Source organism: Apodemus sylvaticus, chromosome 21 (genome assembly GCF_947179515.1).
Source record: "Apodemus sylvaticus chromosome 21, mApoSyl1.1, whole genome shotgun sequence".
Classification (NCBI taxonomy): Eukaryota; Metazoa; Chordata; class Mammalia; order Rodentia; family Muridae; genus Apodemus; species Apodemus sylvaticus.
In genome coordinates, this window is record NC_067492.1 from 24,171,698 (window position 1) to 24,191,214 (window position 19,517).

Consider the following 19,517-nt stretch of genomic DNA (forward strand, 5'->3'; position numbering starts at 1 on the left):
ACAGAACATAGTTCATTTGTCTGTAGACCACTAGTAGGGCTGCTCTCAAGAGTGGAGATGATCCATGAAAACCGTTCAGCAGGATGCCAAGGGGTATGGTCGTACACACCTGTAATCCCAGCACTTGGGAGACAGAGGCAAGAGAATCACAAATTTGAAGACAGCCTGGTGTATATATTGAGACCCTATTTCAAAATAATTGTTTGAAAATCTAGAAGCTTGTCCCCTGGCTCCTACTGTGTCACCTCCCATGAGTTTTGCCCTCTAAACTTAATGTGTGTACACCAAGTTATACCCAATGTTAAGGTGATCAAATTTGGATTGCGCAAGCAAACAACTTCCATCTTACCACATAAATCCTAACATGGGGTAGCAGGAGTACTCATGTGGTCCAATTCAGGGATGATCAAAGATCTAGGAGTCATCTCTTCCTCTCCAACACAGGAGGCTGTTCCCGGACCTCCTGTCCACCTCTAAGTCCTGGCAAGGGGGGTCGCACAGCCAGTCTGGAGTCTGTGAAACCACTGTACATGATGGCCCTGGGTCTGCTGGTCAAGTACCCAGACTCTGCCCTGGGACAGCTGCGCATTGAGAGCACACTGGATGGAAGCAGACTGTATATCACAGGGAACGGGGTCCTTTTCCAGCACGTCAGGCAAGTCCCCAGTCCCTCAGGGCACTATCGTCTGGGCTCTGCCCATCTTGGGAAGCAACCTAAAGGGGAAAGTGTCTTTGGGATACCTCGCTGTTTTACCTCTTCCACCACCATCACCACCAGGTTTGGGTCTCTGAGGAGCAGGCTAGGACAATTTATAAAGCTCTCCATGACTCAAAAGCTTCCAGCGGTCTCCTTTTCCTGTTTTCTGCTATTCGTTTCCCCTATGCTAGGTCTGAGCCTCCCAGGCCACTGTCGTATCTTCAGAGTCTGGATTCCTCAAGCAAACCTCTTCACAAAGCTTCCCTCCAGTCTTGGGAGGCTTTCCAGAGCCCAAAGTGACCGCCTGAGAACAAAGCAGGGCAGGCTTCCCAGAGGACATGGTTCCTTGAGGAATGAGCTCAGCATGTCCCTTCTCCTGCCAGGGCGTGGATTGCTTTACATTTCTACAGAAGGTTAAAAGGGAACTGCTCTGTCAGGGCCACGAAATTCATTAGTGCCAAATTGTGTAATTTTGGAGCCCTTAGGCGTATACCATCATCCATCTCTCCCAGACATAGCTACTTAAAATGTCACAGAAGGCACCTTAGACTCTTTCTAGGTTATGAAGGATGTTAGTAATCTCTCAAAGTCATAATAGACAGCCATACCATGGATGAACGATCTCAAGCAGATACTTATATAAGAAGACAGGGAGGAAGTGGCTGGGTTTTATTTTATTTTTGTAAAGATTTATTTCTTTATTATATATGAGTGCACTGTAGCTGTCTTCAGACACACCAGAAATGGATATCAGATCCCATTACAGATGGTTGTGAGCCATCATGTGGTTGCTGGGATTTGAACTCAGGACCTCTAGGAAGAGCAGTCAGTGCTCTTAACTGCTGAGTCGTCTCTCTAGCCCCCAAGTATCTGGATTTTTAAAGGCCTAGCTCAGGCTTCCAAGGTTTGAAATGAGTAACTTTGGTTGGTTTTGATGAATTAGGTCTGAAGAGGCGAGCTTGTGCCTCCCCAGGCTTATTCTCCTTCAAGAATCACGAAGTTAAGCCAGGCTTGGTGGCACATGCCTTTAATCCCAGCAGGCAGATCTCTGTGAGTTTGAGGCCAGCCTGGTCTACAGAACAAATTCCTGGACAGCTAGGGCTATAGAGAGAGAGAGACCTTGTCTTGAAGAACAAAACCAACCAACCAAACAAACAAAAAAGAAGTCACCAAATTGGGGCTGGAGAGATAGCACAGTGTTAAGAGCACTGACTGCTCTTCCAGAGGTCCTGAGTTCAAATCTCAACCACATGGTGGCTCACAACCATCTGTAACAGGATCTGATGTCCCCTTCTGGTGTGTCTGAAGAGATTGATAGTGTACTCACATACGTAAAAATAAATCTTTGAAAAAAATCTTTTAAATCACCAAGTTAAATCAAAGAAATGATTCTTCTGGTGCCACATTTGATCCAGTGCTTTGATGAGACACTCCGGTCATGGAGGTTAGCAGGCCAGACTCCTTTAAGGTAGAGTACTAAGGTGCTTTATAACAGGCTTTCCTCTGGGCAGGAACTGGCTGGGCACTTGCCGACTGCCCCTGACTGAGACCATCTCCGAGGTGTATGAGCTCTGTGCCTTCCTGGACAAGAGGGACATCACCTATGAGCCGATGAAAGTGGCCCTGAAGACTCACCTGGAGCCGAGGACTATGCCGCCCATGGATGTGCTCAGTACATTGTTGCTTTACTGTCTTCTCAGACACAGTGACATCTCTGTGTTTGAAATTAGGATCAATGGAGGCTCTGTAGACAGGACAGGGAAGGGGAGGATGGTCAGGACAAGAGGTGTAAGTGAAAGGGAAAGAAAATGTAGTCCTCTTTCTAAGGGGAAACTTTCTCATTACGTGCCCTCTCCTCACCTCCAGTTCCACAGTATATCTCAAAGTTACAGACACGGATGCTGCCTTGGGGTCTGCACGGATCCCCGAAAGCATTCCTGCACTAGTCCCAGGAGCTAACATGAGCTGCCATCTCTCTCTCTCATGCTAGGCAAGGAGAAATGGTCCATAGACCCATTTAGAATGGAGCAGAGGTACAAAGAAGAGTTTGTTTAAATTAAAAAAAAATACACAGTGGTCAAACTAGAGTCTTAAGTGAGTCCAAATCCAGTGTTATTTTCACAAGTTAATAATTTTTTGATACAGGATCTCTCTCTGTAGTCCTGGCTGTCCTGGAACCCACTGTGTAGACCAAACTAGCCTTGAACTCACAAAGACCTACCCAAGTGCTGGGATTAGTGTGTGTCACCATGCCCAGCTAGTTAGTAAATTCTTATTAACAAGTTTTCATGTAAAGTTTTAAGCTATTTTACTATCTCTCAGCAACACTTAACATTTATTGAGCATGCCCAGGACTCTCGAGCATTAAAGTGAGCAACTCGGTCCGGCTTCTGTCTCCTGGAGCTCACAGTCTAATCCTGTACGAAGGAGGGACGCCTAGCTCTGTACTGAGTGGACGCATGAAAAGCTGCACACGTAGGACATTAGCAGCCACGGACCCGAGGGGGCCGGCAGTGTAGACGGGCAGGAGCAGCAACCTGCCCGGCTTGAGAAAGCCGGGTCAAGTGAAGAAAGAACAGGGCCTTTGCAATTAGTACTCCAGGGTTCGTCCCTCCTCACCCAGGACAGCCGTCCATCTTGCTCTCCTGGAAGCATGCCAACAGCAGGGACAGCCTGAGCCCAGGGTTGTTGTTTCTTAGAGAGGCAAGACAATATGAGTTTAGAGAGGATGGAGTCTTACTGTGTAAGCATTACTGACCAAAGCACCCTACTGGTCATACCGTGTGCTCCCTCTTGTCGCTTCCATAGATGAGGAGTGGGCAGCCGAGGTCACGATATACTCACCACAGCAGATCATCAAGCTCTATGTGGGAAGCTATTGGTATGCCACCACCCTGCAGACCCTGATGAAGGTACAGACCGCTACGCCCAGTCATCCTCCTGCTCTGGCTTCCCCGCCTGAGCATCCTTGGGACTTGTGGGACTTGTCGCACAACCTTCATACAGCTTCCCGTGCTGTCCAGCATGAGACCCTTTTCCTAGCTCCCTGGCCACGAATGCTCTGATCTGTAGGTAGAAATGTGATGAGCAGCATGTCTGGAAGGCCTCAGGAATGTGGGTAGAGAAGAGGCTGGCTCTGGGGGCCAAGAAGGAGGTGGGGTTAAGTTCCAAAGGCTGGGGGTGGGGGGGGGGAGAACCAGAAGTTGAAGCACAGGCAATGAATGCACTCCCCCTTAGATGTTCTCTACGTTGTTTACCTGAATGTCAACATTCAGGGAGAGAGAAATCTCCAGACCTGCTCCTTACTAAAGCCCAAGACCATGGGACCGATTCTGATGTCTAACCCCTTCCTCTAGTACCCAGAACTGCTATCCAACACTCAGAGAGTATACTGGATCACCTATGGACAGACCTTGCTCATTCACGGCGATGGCCAAATGTTCCGACACATTCTCAACTTCTTGAGACTTGGAAAACTCTTTTTACCATCAGAATTTAAGTAAGCTAACCCAGGAAATCAGATTATAAAACACTAAGGCTAACTCTCTGTAGCAAAGAGAACCCTTGGTGGTAGCCTTTTGGGAGGAGGTCCTATTTTCGATAAGGGTGTTATTGTTCAAGGCCGCTTCTTTAGAGGCTTGTGTCCCCTCCCCCCCCCCAGTTTACCATCTCCTTGTCATTTGCAGGGAATGGCCTCTCTTCTGCCAGGAGGTGGAGGAATATCATATTCCAGCCCTCTCAGAAGCCCTGGCACAATGTGAGGCATACAAGTAAGCAGACTTCACTCTGGATTCCATATTAGCAATTTGGACCTTGATAAACTCCTCTTACAGATGTTTCCATATGCCAGGGAGACCTGCTCTCCTCATAGTTGGGGGAGGAAATTGGTAAAATGGGCTCAAGATGAGCCAGTGTCCTATGCAAAACCCCTTAAGGGCCCGCTTCCTTCCACCGTCTGTAATTACTAATTCCCAGCCAATGGACAGGCCTGACCAATTAACTGATGTGCCGACGGAAGCTTCCTCTCACTAACCAATCCCTCTTGGTCTCTATAGGTCATGGACTCAGGAAAAAGAATCTGAAAATGAAGAAGCTTTTCCCATTAGGAAGCTGCATGTGGTGACTGAAGGGACAGGGCCGATGGTAGAGTTCAGTAGAGATGCCAAGGAAGTAAGGCCCAGTTTTCTTTGCTTGGTGTTGTTCTTAACAGTTACCACCACAGGCTTCAAGGGGCAGGCCCAGCTCCTGAGGGACTGATGTAGTAAAAGAACAGGACCCACATGTGTTACTAGTACAAGAACTAATTTCTGAATCTTGAGGAGGCGTAGGAGTGTGCTAGCTACTTGTGGCCCGGAGTAACAATCTCTCCTTTTGAAATATAAAAGTTGCCTGGGCTGTTATGACTCCCTCTTAGACTGAGTAAACTTATGATGCCCTTCTCAGGGGATAACATTGTTCTGATCTGAGTGAACAGGCTGTCTTAAAAGCCCAGTTTATTGGGTCTTGGGAAGACTTTGATAATGTCCAACAGACCCACAGCTACTGTGCCCCTCCCTCCGCAGACCACAGCCTGCATGCCTGTGGACTTCCAAGAATGCAGTGACAGGACTCCATGGAACAAGGTCAAAGGGAACCTGACCAGGTCCAGCCAGATGGAAGAGGCTGAGCAGTATACCCGGACAATCCAGGTCTCCCTATGCAGAAATGCCAAGAGGGGGGGCAATCCCAGCACATACTCACACTGTTCTGGCTTATGTACCAACCCCAGACACTGGGGAGGTCACTCTGAGAGTCCCCCCAAGAAGAAGTGCACCACTATAAACCTCACACAGAAATCTGATGCCAAAGACCCCCCTGTCACCCCCATGCAAAAACTCATATCTTTGGTAAGGGAATGGGACATGGTCAACTGTAAACAGTGGGAATTCCAGCCACTGACAACCTCCAGGGGCAGCTCTTTGGAGGAGGCTAGCCTGCATGTCCCCTCAGGAAGCGAGGCTGCTTCCCAACCTGGCACCTCCGCTGCCTGGAAAGCTCATTCTATAACCTCCGAGAAGGAAACTGGTCCCCAGGCTGGACCTGGAGCTGGAGTGAAAGACAAGGGACCAGAGGCAACCTTTAAGCCGTACTTCCCCACAAAAAGAGCCGTCACCCTGAAGGACTGGGGCAAGCAGAGGCCCAAGGAGAGAGGTGAGTCTTGCCCCATCCTTGACCCAAGCCTCATTTCAACAGAAAACTGATCTCCAGGCTAAGACCATCGAGAGTTAATGACAGAGCAGGGGCCAGAACTTCCTACACAGATACCAGCTCTGTCCAGGCAGCAGGCACAGAGATGAGTGGCTCACTGACTTGTTGACTTGAGGAGCCAGGAGGTCATGTGAGGTGACGTGATGAGCATTGTAGGAGAGAACCTCAGAAATATGAGCAAGAAAGAGGCCAGCCCCTGGGAGTCCGCAGGCGGGGAGAACATTTGGGGTGTCTGTGGAAGCACAGGGCATACGTCATAGAAATCACACTGAAGCCAGGAGGCCTCAGGCCGGGTCTTAGGGGCCAAGTTCAGAATGTGGTGCACTGTTCTGGCCTTTATATGGATGAACAAGGCCTAGAGGATCCTTTAAAGGGTACACATGATCAGGTGTGTGTTTCTGAAGAAGTGTGGTCATAGGAGGCAAAGCATCAGTGGTGCAGATGCATTCCAGGCTGGGCGAAGGAGACTGAGAAATGGAGGAAGGCAGGGAGGTAGAGGCACTGCCGAGAGGCTGGGCAAGCCAAGGGCGGCTGTGAGCAAGCGATAGGCCTTTAGTCAAAGTGGGTGACAGAAGAAAACAGACCTGTGGGAAAGGCGCGCAGGGCATGGGAAATACTAAAGACCTTTCAGGAGGGTCTGTCGGGACTGAGCTGAGGATAGTTTGGCTAACAGTGGCAGGAAACCCAAGGAAGTTTGCTGAGAAGTGTCCTGTTAGGTTATTTTCTCTGCTTCCCTTCTAGTAGCCTTGGTCCTGCTGAGAGGTGCCCTCTTGGACTCTGTGAGGCTTAAGTTGGCCTGTCACACTCTAGGACAACACATTTTTCCATAGTAGACAAATGTGAAAGGCTGTCTAGAAAGGTCTGCTCACTTTTTAGCTTTCAAGTCTTCCACTGGACTTTTGCTGGTCATATTTCATGCTAGTCCTAACTTGAGTTCTGAATCTTAGAATTGGGCTTGCAACAGTGCCAAGACAGTGAAGTGGCGAGGCCAGGGTACCCCTTCCAAGAAGTGGGAGGATCCTGGGAGTTGTGAATGAATGTACAGATCGGTCACCAGGAGACTCCTCTGTGCTTGCACTGAGCCTGGGCTCTCGAGCCTAAGGAAACTCTTTCTCTCTTTCCACAGAAAGCCCTGCTCCTGAGCAGCCTCTGCCTAATGTTAATGGGATAGACAACCCGGGGGCCATCCTCAAAGTGACTCACCCCCCTGTGGTGGGTAGTGACGGCTCTTGCATGTTCTTTGAAGACAGCATTATCTACACCACCCAGATGGATAACATCAAGCACACACCACTCACAGCCAGCCCCCAGCCTCGAGGTGAGGCTTTGCTTGAGATGCACAGCCCACACCCAGGGTATTACGAGTGGCTGTCCCTAGAGAGCTCTACCTTTCTTCCTGCCCCGTGGTTATCTCTAAGGCCTTCTCTGTGGGCAGCTTTAGTCATATCTACTCTTTCTTCTTCTTCACAGAAGTGACTTTCCTGAGCTTCTCTATGTCCTGGGAAGAGATGTTTTATGCACAGAAATGTCACCGCTTCCTGACCGACATCATCTTGGATTCCATCAGACAAAAGGATCCCAAAGCTATCACAGCCAAGGTGGTGTCGCTGGCCTACCGGCTGTGGGTATGTATAACAGGCCTTGGGGAAACCCTCCTCCTCCTCCACATATCCCTTTGGCCCTTGTGGTAAGTTGTATAAAACAAGAGGATGAGGGGAAGAAGCCGGGGACAGAAGAGTAGCTGAAAAGGCAGAATCTGGGAGCTGGTCAAGGCCCTGCCTGACTCTAGGCTCTCCTGACAGACGCTGAGCATCAGCCCCAAGCAGTTTGTGGTGGATTTGCTGGCCATCGCTGGCTTCAAGGACGACCGGCACACTCAGGAGCGTCTGTACAGCTGGGTGGAGGTGAGGCCTGCCTGCTCTGTACAGGGCATGGCAACTCTGAATGACTCACAGGGGTACTGTTGTGCCAGGCCAGTGCTGTCATCTAGAAAGCTAGCCAGCTAACTCAGTGGTCCCTGGTCCCATGGAGGTAGATGGATGAAATTAACCAATCAAGACTAGTCAAAAGAAAACATTTGGGAAACCTATTTTTATAGTTTTCCTCTAAATACTATGACACCAACTATGCCTTCACCACTAACAACCCTGGTCATACTTGGGAAGGACTCAAACACATGAAATGGAATTAGGCCTGTACAGCCAGTAATAGCTAGTTCCCCTACTGAGCGATGATGACACCATGTTTTTTTATACTTAAGTTCCTTCAGAGCATTTTTAGGATTTACTTTCAATTTATGTGTATGGGTGTTTTGCCTGTATGAATGTTTGCACACCATGTGTCAGAGGCCAGAAAAGGGTGTTAGACCTTGGAAACTGGAGTTATAAATAGTTGTTAGCCCCCATAGGGATGCTGGAAACCAAACCCAGGTTCTCTGCTAGAGCAACAAAGCACTCTTAACCACAGAGCCATCTTCCCAGTCCCTAAAGCATCTTCTGAAAGCATTTTTGAGGGGGTTTCAAGGGTTTGGAGGGAGGAGGTGATGAGATAGCATCTCCCTATGTATCCCTGGCTGTCTTAGAACTCATTATGACTGGCCTCAAACTCACAGAGATCTGCCTGCCCCGCCTCCCAGTGCTGAAATGGCCTACACTACCATACTAAAAAAAAATTTTTGTAAAGAAAAAAAAAAAACGTTCAATAAGGGCAAAAGAATGGTTAAGGCTTGAGAAATCTTCCCCAATTTATTTTGGTTTTGCTGTACATGGTACTGAACCCTGAGCATCATGAAGTCCAGGCAGGCACTCATGTCCCAGCCCTCCTCCCTTTGAGTCTGAGATGCGATGAGGCCAAGCCGCCTGCTCAGCCTTGAACTCATTTTGTAGACCAATTAAGGTTTTACTTTTTTTCTTTTCTGATTCTCCAGAATAATTTCAGAATTGTGTGTGATTTAGCAAACTTCTCAGTAACCTGGCCTTTTATAATCAAGTACATCATGATAATGTCATTCACCTTAAACACATGATTACCCAATTACGGTTAGCTCTCTAGTTTGGGTGTTATTCATAAAGTCAGCATCTATGTCTAGAAAGTGGCTATGAGCATCAGGAAGCGCATTTTCACTGTCATTGTGCTCAGTTCTGAGCCCTGTGAGATGCTTTAGTGTGGAACTGAGCCCTAGAGTGCCAGAGGTTCTCCTCCTTCCCCTTACCTAGATAAGGGAGCACCCCTCACACAGAGCTAGAATAGGGGACTGGCCTAGAAATCAGGGATAAGAGGCCTTTCCTTGCAGCTCACACTGCCTTTCGCCAGAAAATATGGCCGTTGCGTGGACCTGCTCATCCAGAGGGGACTGTCTAGGTCTGTCTCTTACTCAGTCCTGGGCAAGTATTTACAAGAGGGCTAGAGTACCCAGACATGTTGGCCCCACAGACGATCACCATAGACCAGTTGCCCAAGATTCATTTCTGTGGAAACCCCCAGAATGCACTTGCCCAGCCAATGATACAAATCACTTTATTTTTTATTATAAACAAATAAAAAAGTAAACTACAAGACAAATGCCTAGACTCCTTCTCTGACAAAACAGAGTCACTGCCAGTGAGACCTGTAGACAACTCTAACTGACAGCTGTTCAAAAAGCATCACGTCAAAATGACCAGGTAGTCCAGAAACAAGAGGCTCGCATGGGGTGCCAAGGAATCCAGGAATGAGGGGGCTATGGGGCAGGCTAGGCCCTGCGCTGGGAGAGATTAGCATCACTCAAGGGCTGAGGAGCAGCTGCTGGGAATCCACGTGCCGTCATGACTCCTGAGAGCTCCACAGTACTCTACCAGCCTGGAGTTTGGAATACTCCCCTCTGCCCCAACATGTCCTTAACTCACAGTTGGGGTAGTGGCTGGAGAGGGGACAGGGGTCCTAGGAACTTCAGATCAAGGTGCTCATCCAGTCTCTGCAGCTAGGTGCCCTTGGAGAGGCCCTGGGCAGCGGGTGATGGCTACAGACATCAGAAAGGGTAATCAACGGGATGTTCCTATTGGGGGGGCGGTGGCCCAAGAGCCAGCCGTGCCCTGGTTGTGGCAGACTCAGAGGTGCCAAGTTCCTTGGAGTTACTGAGTGCTGTTCATCTTCAAGCCGGACTCAAACCTATGGAGCCAAGTCAAGCAAAGTCAATGTTTTGCTTCTCTGATTCTAGGTGGATTGGAGTCCTCTGGGGAATGGCTCTGACCCACCCATTCCCACTCCCCTAAAGAAAAGGCAGCTATAGCCCAGGGTAGTTAAGGGAAGGGCTGGTGGGCATAAGGCAAGATAGCACTCACACAGGACAAGTCCTCGAGGCCTCTGCTCACTGTCTGCCCTGACACACAGCTGCTGTCAGAACCACTAGAGCCACTGGCTGATGGGCACTGGGATGAGACCTCTGAGTCCTCAGGAGCTAAAGAGGGAGACTGGGTGAGTGGTCAGCGGGGGAGACCCAGACCTGAGCCCTGCCTCCCGCCTGAGTGAGCCCACACATACTCAAAGAAGGCTGGCTGCCCAAGTCCGCCTCGGCGTCTAGTGATGCTTCCTCTGGGAAGTTGGGTGGATACAAGGCCCAGTGAGCACCCATCAGAGCTGGATCTCTGTACAGGTGCAGACTGAGAGAGCCCAGGACAGAGCCAGAGGCGCGGTCTCCAGGAAGGGAGTCCAAGGCACCCAGATAGGGGTTATCGTAGTCAAATGGGGTCACGGCAATGGAGGCCCTAGAGCGAACGTCTGTATAAGAAAGAGGACAGATGAGAGCCCAGTCTGGCCCGAGGCAGCTGGGGAGCACAGGCCAGTGGTAATGGAGGGCCGTGGCCTCCTCACTCCCGCCCTCTGCAGGACGCCTCCTACCTCTTCTCTTGAGCACATAGTTGATGTTGCGGTCACTGATAGCTTCCTCACTGGGGGCAATGTCCCAGAAGGCTCTGCTCCCCACACCCATGGATGCCATCTCAGCCATGCGCACCTCTGAGTAGAGAAGAAGGCATATGCGAGGCCCCCTGAGCTGTATCTATAAACTTTCCTAATCTATTAGTTAATTTCCCAGAAATTAACCACTCTATGCATGATCCTTTGTGGTACAGACTCCTCTCCCCCCAGCCACCCCAGGGAAAGGAATCATAATGACCCTTTTAGGGCATAGGACTTCTGATATTGAGAGGAAAAGTTATGTTCTTTCCCTGTACTGTCTGCTGCTGCTGCAGCTCTCCTCTTCCCAAGCTTTTCCAAGTCCCTAGACCCAGCCCAGTCTCTGGCTGATACACTCTAGGGGGCCTCACTCTCTCCCCAGAGAGTATGCAAGGCCCTCAAACCCTAGGAAGACATGTATTTGGGGGTTTGTACAGGGACTCACCCTTGTTATGGACTGCCTGCCTCCACAGGAGACGGGATATATCAGCTGTCCAGGCTTGTTTGGTGGCCACGTCGGAGGCCTGCAGCACAAACAGGTCCCTGGCCTTGCGACGTCGGAACCAGATCTCAAAGCGCAGTTTGCTTTCCCCACAGCACTCGGTGAGGCCGAGGTCTGCCATCTACACAGCCAGTGGAAAGGAGCATGGTGAGGCACAGATGCAGGGCTGGGGGCAGAGCTCAGGGTAGCGTAGGCTTACTTTGAAGGAACGCTTGTAGGTGAATATGTCAACACCCGCAGGCCCACGGCGAGGCTTGCTGAAGAGCAGCAGCTCCTCAAACAGGAAAACACGCCGACAGGCTTTGTGGTGCCCAGCCCGCACTGTGAACTCATCCTGCCGTACCAACTGCCCTTGCTCCTTGAGGTTAACCTGCAAAGTTGAAGCCCGTAGATGCCCAGCTGTCCCACCCGCTTCTGCACCCATGCACGGTGCTTCCCCACATGGCCTGCGGTGACTCACGTCACAGCCCTGGATGGCATCCATGGCCAGCAGGTCATTGCCATGTCTCAGCTGGAAGTGCACCAGGCTCTGGGCGGCCTGCAGGGCACCCAGCTCGGGCGCTCGGCCCCCACAGGCCCTCGCCAGCTCCTGCAGCAGCAGGGCATACTTGCTCATGCGCTGGATGGGCTTTAGCAGGTAGGAAGCCAAGTCCAGGTGGTCTCCCAGCGCTTCCTGCTTCTCCTGCCAGAAGGAGATGACAAAGCGGTTTTGAGTGTGCCACCCCATGCCCTGCTCTTCCTATGGTCACAGGCTCCTACCTTGAAGAAGGTGTGGCCATAGTTGCTCATCAGGGCATCAGAACGGGGTTTATTCTTGCTGTAGAGTGCATACATTCCAAACTGCACCCTCTGCAAGGACACACAGCTCAGCCCAGGTGCCAGAGGACCGGTTCCCCAGAGATACCCCCACCTCTTAGCTTAAGAGGACAAAGACGCCAGTGACTGATCTGCCCTACTCCCACAGATCCCACTCTGCGGCTGACCCAGCATGAAGCAATGCTGTGCACGAGCTGTCTGGGCTGCACAGACGGTCTCCACATTAAGCTCTGCCCCTCCCAGGGGTCTGGGACGGGGTTCACTATACCCTGCCATGCTCGTGATGTCCACGAGACCTCTTCTGTGGTAGAACTCACTCTCTCCTCCTCATTTGGCCTCTACTCAAACATCCCCTCTTTTAAACTTGAAACCCCCCAAGAGGCAGACATTTTTGTGAGTCTCACTCTAGCTGTACCCTAGTGGTGGACTGCCTTCCTCACAGCACTCTGTGCACGGAGCCTGACACTAAGTATGTGTCCAAATCTCCAGGGTCCCTGTGGCCTATGGAACTTACATGGCGCAGGAAGGCATGAGCCACTCGAGGTGGGTGCCGGGTGCAAGCCTCTAGCTCACGCAGGAAGAAATTGTAGTGGAAATCCCGAAGCTTTTCAAGGTTGCCGAAGAGGTGCACACGCTGGCCACGGAGGCCCTGGGGCACATCAGGTCGATCTAATTCAGGGAAGTAGTTCTGTATGGTATAGTCAAGGGCCCGGACATACTCACGCTCTGTGGCCACCATCTCCGCCAACACTAGCTGTAGCCTATGAGGTAGGTGGAGTCAGGACCCAGGACCCTCCACAGAGCCCCCTGCCCTGCCTTCTGTCTATACCTGTTGGGGCTCCTGACATCAGAGCTGCCTGAGAGAGGCACAGAAGGAGATGACCTGGGCCGGACACCTCCCCTGGCCTCAGGCCTGTGGCAGTCAGTAACGATGGCTGCGCAGTGGCCTCGACTGGAAGCATCTCCAAAATGCTTCCCCAGATTCCGATCAAAGCTGTAGGCCTTCCTCAGCGGAGGGACAGTGGGTACAGCAGAAGCCCGCCTGACAGACAAAGTAGCTGTGCTGTTCGTTGATGGTGGCTTCAGTGCGACCTCCCGCTTCTGATCCAGAGCCAGCCAGGTGTCCTGGCACTGTGCCCAGGCCCAGCGACATTCCTGGCGGATGCCTTCTGAGCCTAGGCCTGTGGCCAGAGCCCACATTTTCCGGAAGTGGGCAGGGGGCAAGTCAGGGTGTCTGGTCCAGTGCAGCTGCAGCCGCTGCAGCACAACCTCTGGGTGCTCCTGCTCCAGCTCTGTCAGTAGTCGCTGCCCCTCCTCGGTCCACGTCGAGGCCTGCAACACCAAGGCCACAGAGACATAAAAGCAGGGCCCTAGCAAGCCTGCAGTCCCTTCTGCTCTGCTCCCTTGTCCCGCCCGCTGGCTGGTCTGGGGACACTGAGCTTGGGATCAGACAAAGCAAGAGGATAAGCAAGCCAAGCAGGTTGCGACTGTGGGAGAGCTTGGGCAAAGCCAGGATAGGTAGGACCTCCTCAGCCACCTGCTTGAAGAACTGAGACAGCTGCTCAGCATCTGCCAACCGCTGGCGCCGCTGGGCCAAAGCTCTGGAAAATTCCATCAGCTGGGATCTCAGGGCCAGAAAGCGCTTTCCAGGGCGCCCCAGGTCAGCAGCCTCCCAGCCAACCAATGGCTGTAGTAACTTCTCCCCTAGCTTGACCTGTTCCTGGAGAGACAAACTCAACTCAGCTGCTGAGCAGCCCAGACTCAGATCCTCCCTCTGGCATCCACACATCATCGCTTACATAGCCCTGGTATAGCAATCCTCCTGCCTCTGCTTCTGGAGTGCTGGGGCTAACCGCATGCATCACCACACCTGACTTTCTGCCACAAGGAGTTTTGAACATACCATTTCCCAGCTTTGTCTCCCCATCCCTAACTCATTTTTCCCCGAAAGAGCCTACATTTGACTTCCGTGCTGCTTCTTTCCAGAGTTCTCGTCTTTGTGTGCAAATACATATGACCATGAAAGCTTTTTTGCAGCTGATCTCTGCTGACTGGTAACCTCCAGGAGAGAAAGGATTGTTTGCCTTCACTCAAGCCCTCGCCCTAGACCCTGGCAAGGTGGCCCAGACCCTGCAGAACGAGCAAATAACCAAACATACCTGGGCAACCTGGTCCAGCTCTTGAAAAGGGCCTTGGGCCTGGAGCAGCGTGTCCAGCGAGGGCTCCCCTGGTTCTTCCATTCCTGGCCAGCCCACCTCCTGTAACCACACTTCAATCTGTGTGGACACAAGTGGAGACACGCAAAGGCAGCTGCTGTGATGGAGCTACAGCTATGACCAAAGGCAGGACGCGGTCTGGACAGGAGCTCTACCTGGTGCAGCGCACCCTCCTGGGCTTCCAGCGCCTGGAGGAGCTCGAGGGCCTGGATTCGCTGGTTGCTCTTCAGGGTCAGCTGATGCAATAGTTCATCCACTTGGCCATACAGCTCATCAGCCTGGTGTACTGCAGACCTGCGAAAAGCACACAATCTTGTCTTGTGCTCTGACAGTCCCGTTTCTCCACTCTTAATGCAGGGACTCAAACCTAGCAAGCGCTGAGACAGCCAGCTGAGTGCTGACACAAATCCAGGAGGCTGAGCTGGCTAAGTTCTGATAGCGGGGCTTGTACTTACCTGTAATCAGGGCTCAGGGTCACCCGTGGCATCCCTTGCTTCAACCATGCCAGTTCCAGGCTTCCCTGGCTTTGTAACCATGACAACTGTGGTGAATCTAGTACCTGCTGCATGAGGGACTGTGTCTGCTGTAGCAGCTGACCAACTTCCTATAATCGGGAGTAACAGGCATTGGTTGACATGGGAGGGAGAGAGGAAGTCAAAGGACACTCAAGGAGATTTGGGAGGGACACTCACTCCAGACTCCATGGGTTGTCGCATAGCCTTCATGCTGTCAATGACCCCCTGAAGCAGGGCACAAACCATCTGGCAGCTCTGCTGTAGGGCTTCGAGCCGCTGTGAACGGATAAAAGCATGACCAACATACAGGGATGCTCCCAGCCTCTGGGATCTACACTCCCGCAGCCAGTGTCATCCTGTTCAAACTGACCCAGGAAAGGCTCCCCAACAGATCCAGGTTACCTGTATAACCACGCCCTTCCACCCCCACCTGGTGCACTGACCATCCGGAAATCCAGCCAGGCCTGGTGACAGTAAGACAGGCCTCCTCCTAGTGAAGTAGGCAGCTCCACGTTAGGAATGTGGGTCAGTAGGCTCTGATGAGAATGCAGCTGCTTCAGCTGCAGAAGAAGGCACCATGATGCAGGAGCACGTGGACAAAGATTCCCCACTTCCATCCTAGCCAGCCTGGCTTGGTACCTGAAGCCCGACAGGCATGGCCTCTGGCATCTTCCCAACTAGCAGCACTTGTTGTACAGCTCCTGGGGATGCTTCCTGCAAGGAATCAAAGTTCGGACCTACCCCTTGACTATGCAGAAAACAAACGCGAAGGAGCCACGATCCTCTACTCACTTGTAGCTGGCTGAGGCCCCAGGTGAGGGAGGAGCTCGGGGAGCAGATCCGGGCATCGACTAGTACGGTCAGTCCCAGAGCCTGCACTTCAGGCCTAAATGGTGAGTTTGGTTTTAATGCCCGATTCACAGATCATAGTACTTCGTGGCCCAGTCTCAGCACCCTCCCCTCCCCATTCCAAGTTTCTCCCTCAAACCTGGGGATGCCTCGCAGGTAGAACAAAAGACTCAGCAGCTCATGGCTAGCACACCCGGGATGAAGCCATGCTGGACTGTGGGCACACAGAAGCAGCACTGCTCGGCCTTCTGCATCCCGTGTCCCTGTGGAGAAGAGAGAATGAATACTGACCTAATCAAGTCACCCTTCCTCCACCTCATCTAAGTCCTCCTAACTACCTGGTAAGGTAGCCATGCCACTGGCCAGTAGCTCCCAGGTGAGGTCTCGAGCTAGGAGGCAGTCAGCAGGCTTAGGGAAGCTGGATCCATTAGGGTCTTGAGAAGAGAAATGGCTTGGGTCTGAATCTGGCCATTTGCCCACAGAAACCCTCCATGGTCTAGGGCTTCACTGAGCAGGGTCAGAAACCTTCCAACTCTCAACGCCCACCTCCAGATAGCCCCCCTCTCCTCCCCACACGCCCCAGTCTCCCTTACCTGCCTCCAGTAGCTTTGATGATGTCTCTGATAAAGGGCTAAAGCCAGCTGGCTGCGCTCTGCCTGGGTCTGGGTCCCCTATCTTGCCTTGATGGTCATTTTCACCCTGTGTCAGGTTGAGGTAAGAGGACCCAGGACACAAGAGGTTTTCCATTGCAGAGAAGGCTGACTCCTCCGACTGGGCTGGGGGGGCTTCTAATGTGCTCTTCTGGTAGCCCCCTGACCCATCTGCAGCCCTTTGATCTGGAAGTGATTGAGGCTCCTTGGACAAGGAATCTTCCTGAAGCCCTATGCCTTGGGTCGCCCCTACTGCTGGTCTCGAAGGTCTTGGGTCCATAGCCTGTATCTGGAGAACAGGTTCCTCCTCCTTCCGGGGGTTCCTGAAACTGCACACAGCAAACCGTTTCCCATCTGCAGCATGGCCCTGGGAGTCAGGGGATACATCCCCACACTCAAGAGGCCCTTCCATAACTCCCTGGTAAGAGTGGGTCTGCTCTGGACACGTGGGTAATGGGTTGGGCCTTGATGTGAAAGGAGACTTCAGCTCATCCAGGAACTAGTTTGAAGATGGTGGTGCAAGACTCCGCAGGCAGGCCAGCCGGGAGCACCAGGCAGTAGGCCGTGCTAGGCTGGGTACCAGGTCCCAGGAAGCATTGCTGCTAACGTCGTCCAGCCTGGCGAGGGAAGATACAGACTCTTCTTTGGGTCTAAGGCCGGCTTACGCTTCCACGAACCTCTACCGAGCGGCCATACCTTTGGACACACCTTCACGCCAGGCTTAGCAGGCTCACGCCGCTGCCGCCGCTCTAGCCCACCCAGCCAGGCCCTGGCCTAGGCGCCTGTCCCAGTGCTCCCGGCCCCTCCCGGCCGGGTCACCCTCACACTCACACACACCCCCGGGACGCGCCGTGGGGAAGCCGGGAGACTATGCCGCCAGAGCCCTCGAACTAACGAAGAACACACGCACCACAGCCTCGACGATGGGTACCGCGAGGCCGCCCAGAATCCAAGGGCGCCACCTTCTGGTGGCTCGAAGGGCCGCAAGGCCGCAAGGCCGCAGTGGACGCGGCGCCCTCTAGCGGCTGGAGGACCGAATCACAGGGTCATCCAGAAGGCCACGCGCGGAGAGCCGAAGGGTACAGAGGAGGGCGGGGACAGCGAGTACCGCCCCCTGCCCTGAGCATCCCCGCCGGCTAGCCTGTGGGTTCCTACTCTCAGCGCCTCGGAGACTTGGCGGGCCCTCCCTCCCTCGACTTCTCATTCTGCCGACCCCGGCAACACTCATTCCACTGTGCTCACTGTGCTCAGAGCTGGGACTGTCTGGAAAGGGTGAGTGAGCCGCGGCGCTGACAGATGGAAAGAAGGCTCTTGCACAAAGCAAAGGACGGACCCCCTTGTAGGAGGAGGGCAAGGCTCCTCACCAGCCTCCTGATGACGACATGGGAGTGACATGGGAATACCTGCCCAGCTCCCCTGTACAAGACGGGGACCACTCGGAGCTCGTGGTCCCCAGATCTGACACCTCCCCCCCCAAGTGAGTCCATAATTAGGGACGGTCCCCAGAGAGACTCCCTAGGCCCAGGCAGCAGCGTGTGGATGATCTTCACGGATAGAGGGAGGGACCACTCCTCTGTAGCCTGAATGTAAGGTTCCCAGGCACATCCACTACAAAACAGGTTGGATGGGCTATGAGGTGTAACTCAGTGGCAGAGTCCTTGCCTGACTTGTATGAGCCCCCAGGTTTAATAAAACAAACAAACAAACAAACAGCAAACAACAAAAAGACAAAATTTCAAGAAATAGATTGTGTAATCCCATGACTTGTTGAACCGGAAGGTGTAGAGGGTCTCTGGGTGGGAACTGACCAAAGCCTACCAAAATACATAAGGCTCAAACCCTCCATTTTGTTAGATTCCCTGACTTCTCTTTCCCCATTCGCAGAAAAGCATGGCTAAGAAAGCTGGTACCCTGGATCCAGAGACCAGCTGGGATCTGGTTCCATCACTCACCTCTTGTGGGGTGATCCAGGGACCCTTTTCTCTTTGCACCTCATCTTCCTCTCCTGTAAGACAAGAAAGTCATTCTTTTCTCCTGGGGTGGCCAGATGGATCAGGGAAGACCTGATGTATCAGATATCTGTGTTCGTGCCCCGCCTTCCCATTTCGCCCTTAGTTGGGGGATCTTGAACTGATGAAAGACTCCGGGAGGCTGGTAGATCCCTACCAGCCCGCAGCTCTGAGGCCTGAAATCCTTTTGGGACAAGTGGGCCTGGCCTAGCACTCTTTTGAATTTGCGGGAGGATCATAAGAAAAAGGCTAGCCAGGCCGGGCGGTGGTGGCGCAAGCCTGTAATCCCAGCACTTGGGAGGCAGAGGCAGGCGGATTTCTGAGTTTAAGGCCAGCCTGCTCTACAGAGTGAGTTCCAGGACAACCAGGACTACACAGAGAAACCCTGTCTCGAAAAAACAAACAAAAACAAAAAAACAAAAAACAAAAAATAGAAAGAAAGAAAAGAAAGAAAGAAAGAAAAGAAAGAAAAGAAAAAAGCTAGCTATGTAACCAGAAAAAGGCTCGTGGCCCCCACGCCATGGCCTTGGTCCCTGGGAGGAGAGGACACTGGACATAATGCCTCCCCTGGCTCTAAGACAGGCGCTTCCTTCTTGAATCTAGGTATCAGCTGCAGTCGTGGTGGAAACAACACGCATCCGCACCCATCTCCGACTCTAAGGCAGATTCTGAAAAAGAGCGAGGGGCGAGGCTGGCCTTGGAGGAGTCCTTCTCCAGCCCCAGTTCCCAGGCATGTCTTCCATCCCTCCTTCCTCTAGCTTCAGTGAGCACCAGGTCCAGTCTTGGCTTCTGTCCTTCTTGTCCCAGGCCACCCCCACTGAGTCACTGCCCCTCCCTCCCTCCCTTCATCCATTCCTCCCTCCCTCGCCCCTGCTTCTGAGGCTCACCTCCTCCCACTAGCTAAGCCCCCAGGAGCTGTAAGAAGATGGACACAACCCTTCCCAGGAAGCAAATAAGAGGGCTCAGGCCTCAGGCCCTAACGGACGCACCCCCCCCCCCAACAGAGCAGGCAGCTAGGAGAGTGCACACGTGTTGAGACAGAGGCAGGACTAGGCTGTGGCTTTCTCATTCCACATAGAATGTG

The 19,517-nt window shown here is 52.5% G+C and overlaps 2 protein-coding genes across 2 annotated transcripts in view; one reads left to right on the forward strand and one right to left on the reverse strand.

Moving 5' to 3' along the window:
• Positions 1-9,472, forward strand: part of Kctd19 (potassium channel tetramerization domain containing 19) — a 33,438-nt gene extending 23,966 nt beyond the window's left edge. The window contains exons 7-17 of the mRNA XM_052167304.1: positions 445-655; positions 2,209-2,369; positions 3,506-3,609; positions 4,054-4,196; positions 4,384-4,467; positions 4,753-4,867; positions 5,260-5,887; positions 7,071-7,262; positions 7,415-7,569; positions 7,747-7,848; positions 9,237-9,472. Coding sequence (XP_052023264.1) covers positions 445-655; positions 2,209-2,369; positions 3,506-3,609; positions 4,054-4,196; positions 4,384-4,467; positions 4,753-4,867; positions 5,260-5,887; positions 7,071-7,262; positions 7,415-7,569; positions 7,747-7,848; positions 9,237-9,350 — 2,009 coding nt within the window. The 3' untranslated portion in view covers positions 9,351-9,472. The remainder of the gene's footprint in view (positions 1-444; positions 656-2,208; positions 2,370-3,505; positions 3,610-4,053; positions 4,197-4,383; positions 4,468-4,752; positions 4,868-5,259; positions 5,888-7,070; positions 7,263-7,414; positions 7,570-7,746; positions 7,849-9,236) is intronic.
• Positions 9,473-9,902: 430 nt separating this feature from the next.
• Positions 9,903-18,420, reverse strand: Plekhg4 (pleckstrin homology and RhoGEF domain containing G4). The gene is given in 24 exon segments (XM_052167305.1): positions 9,903-9,941; positions 10,264-10,379; positions 10,463-10,699; positions 10,820-10,936; positions 11,322-11,499; positions 11,578-11,748; positions 11,839-12,060; positions 12,138-12,227; positions 12,709-12,955; positions 13,024-13,526; positions 13,732-13,914; positions 14,354-14,470; positions 14,566-14,704; positions 14,866-15,014; positions 15,103-15,201; positions 15,369-15,485; positions 15,565-15,639; positions 15,718-15,811; positions 15,914-16,037; positions 16,113-16,208; positions 16,368-16,753; positions 17,335-17,417; positions 17,420-17,491; positions 18,379-18,420. Coding segments are annotated over 24 exon segments (3,696 nt in total).
• Between the last annotated feature and the right edge of the window lie 1,097 nt (positions 18,421-19,517).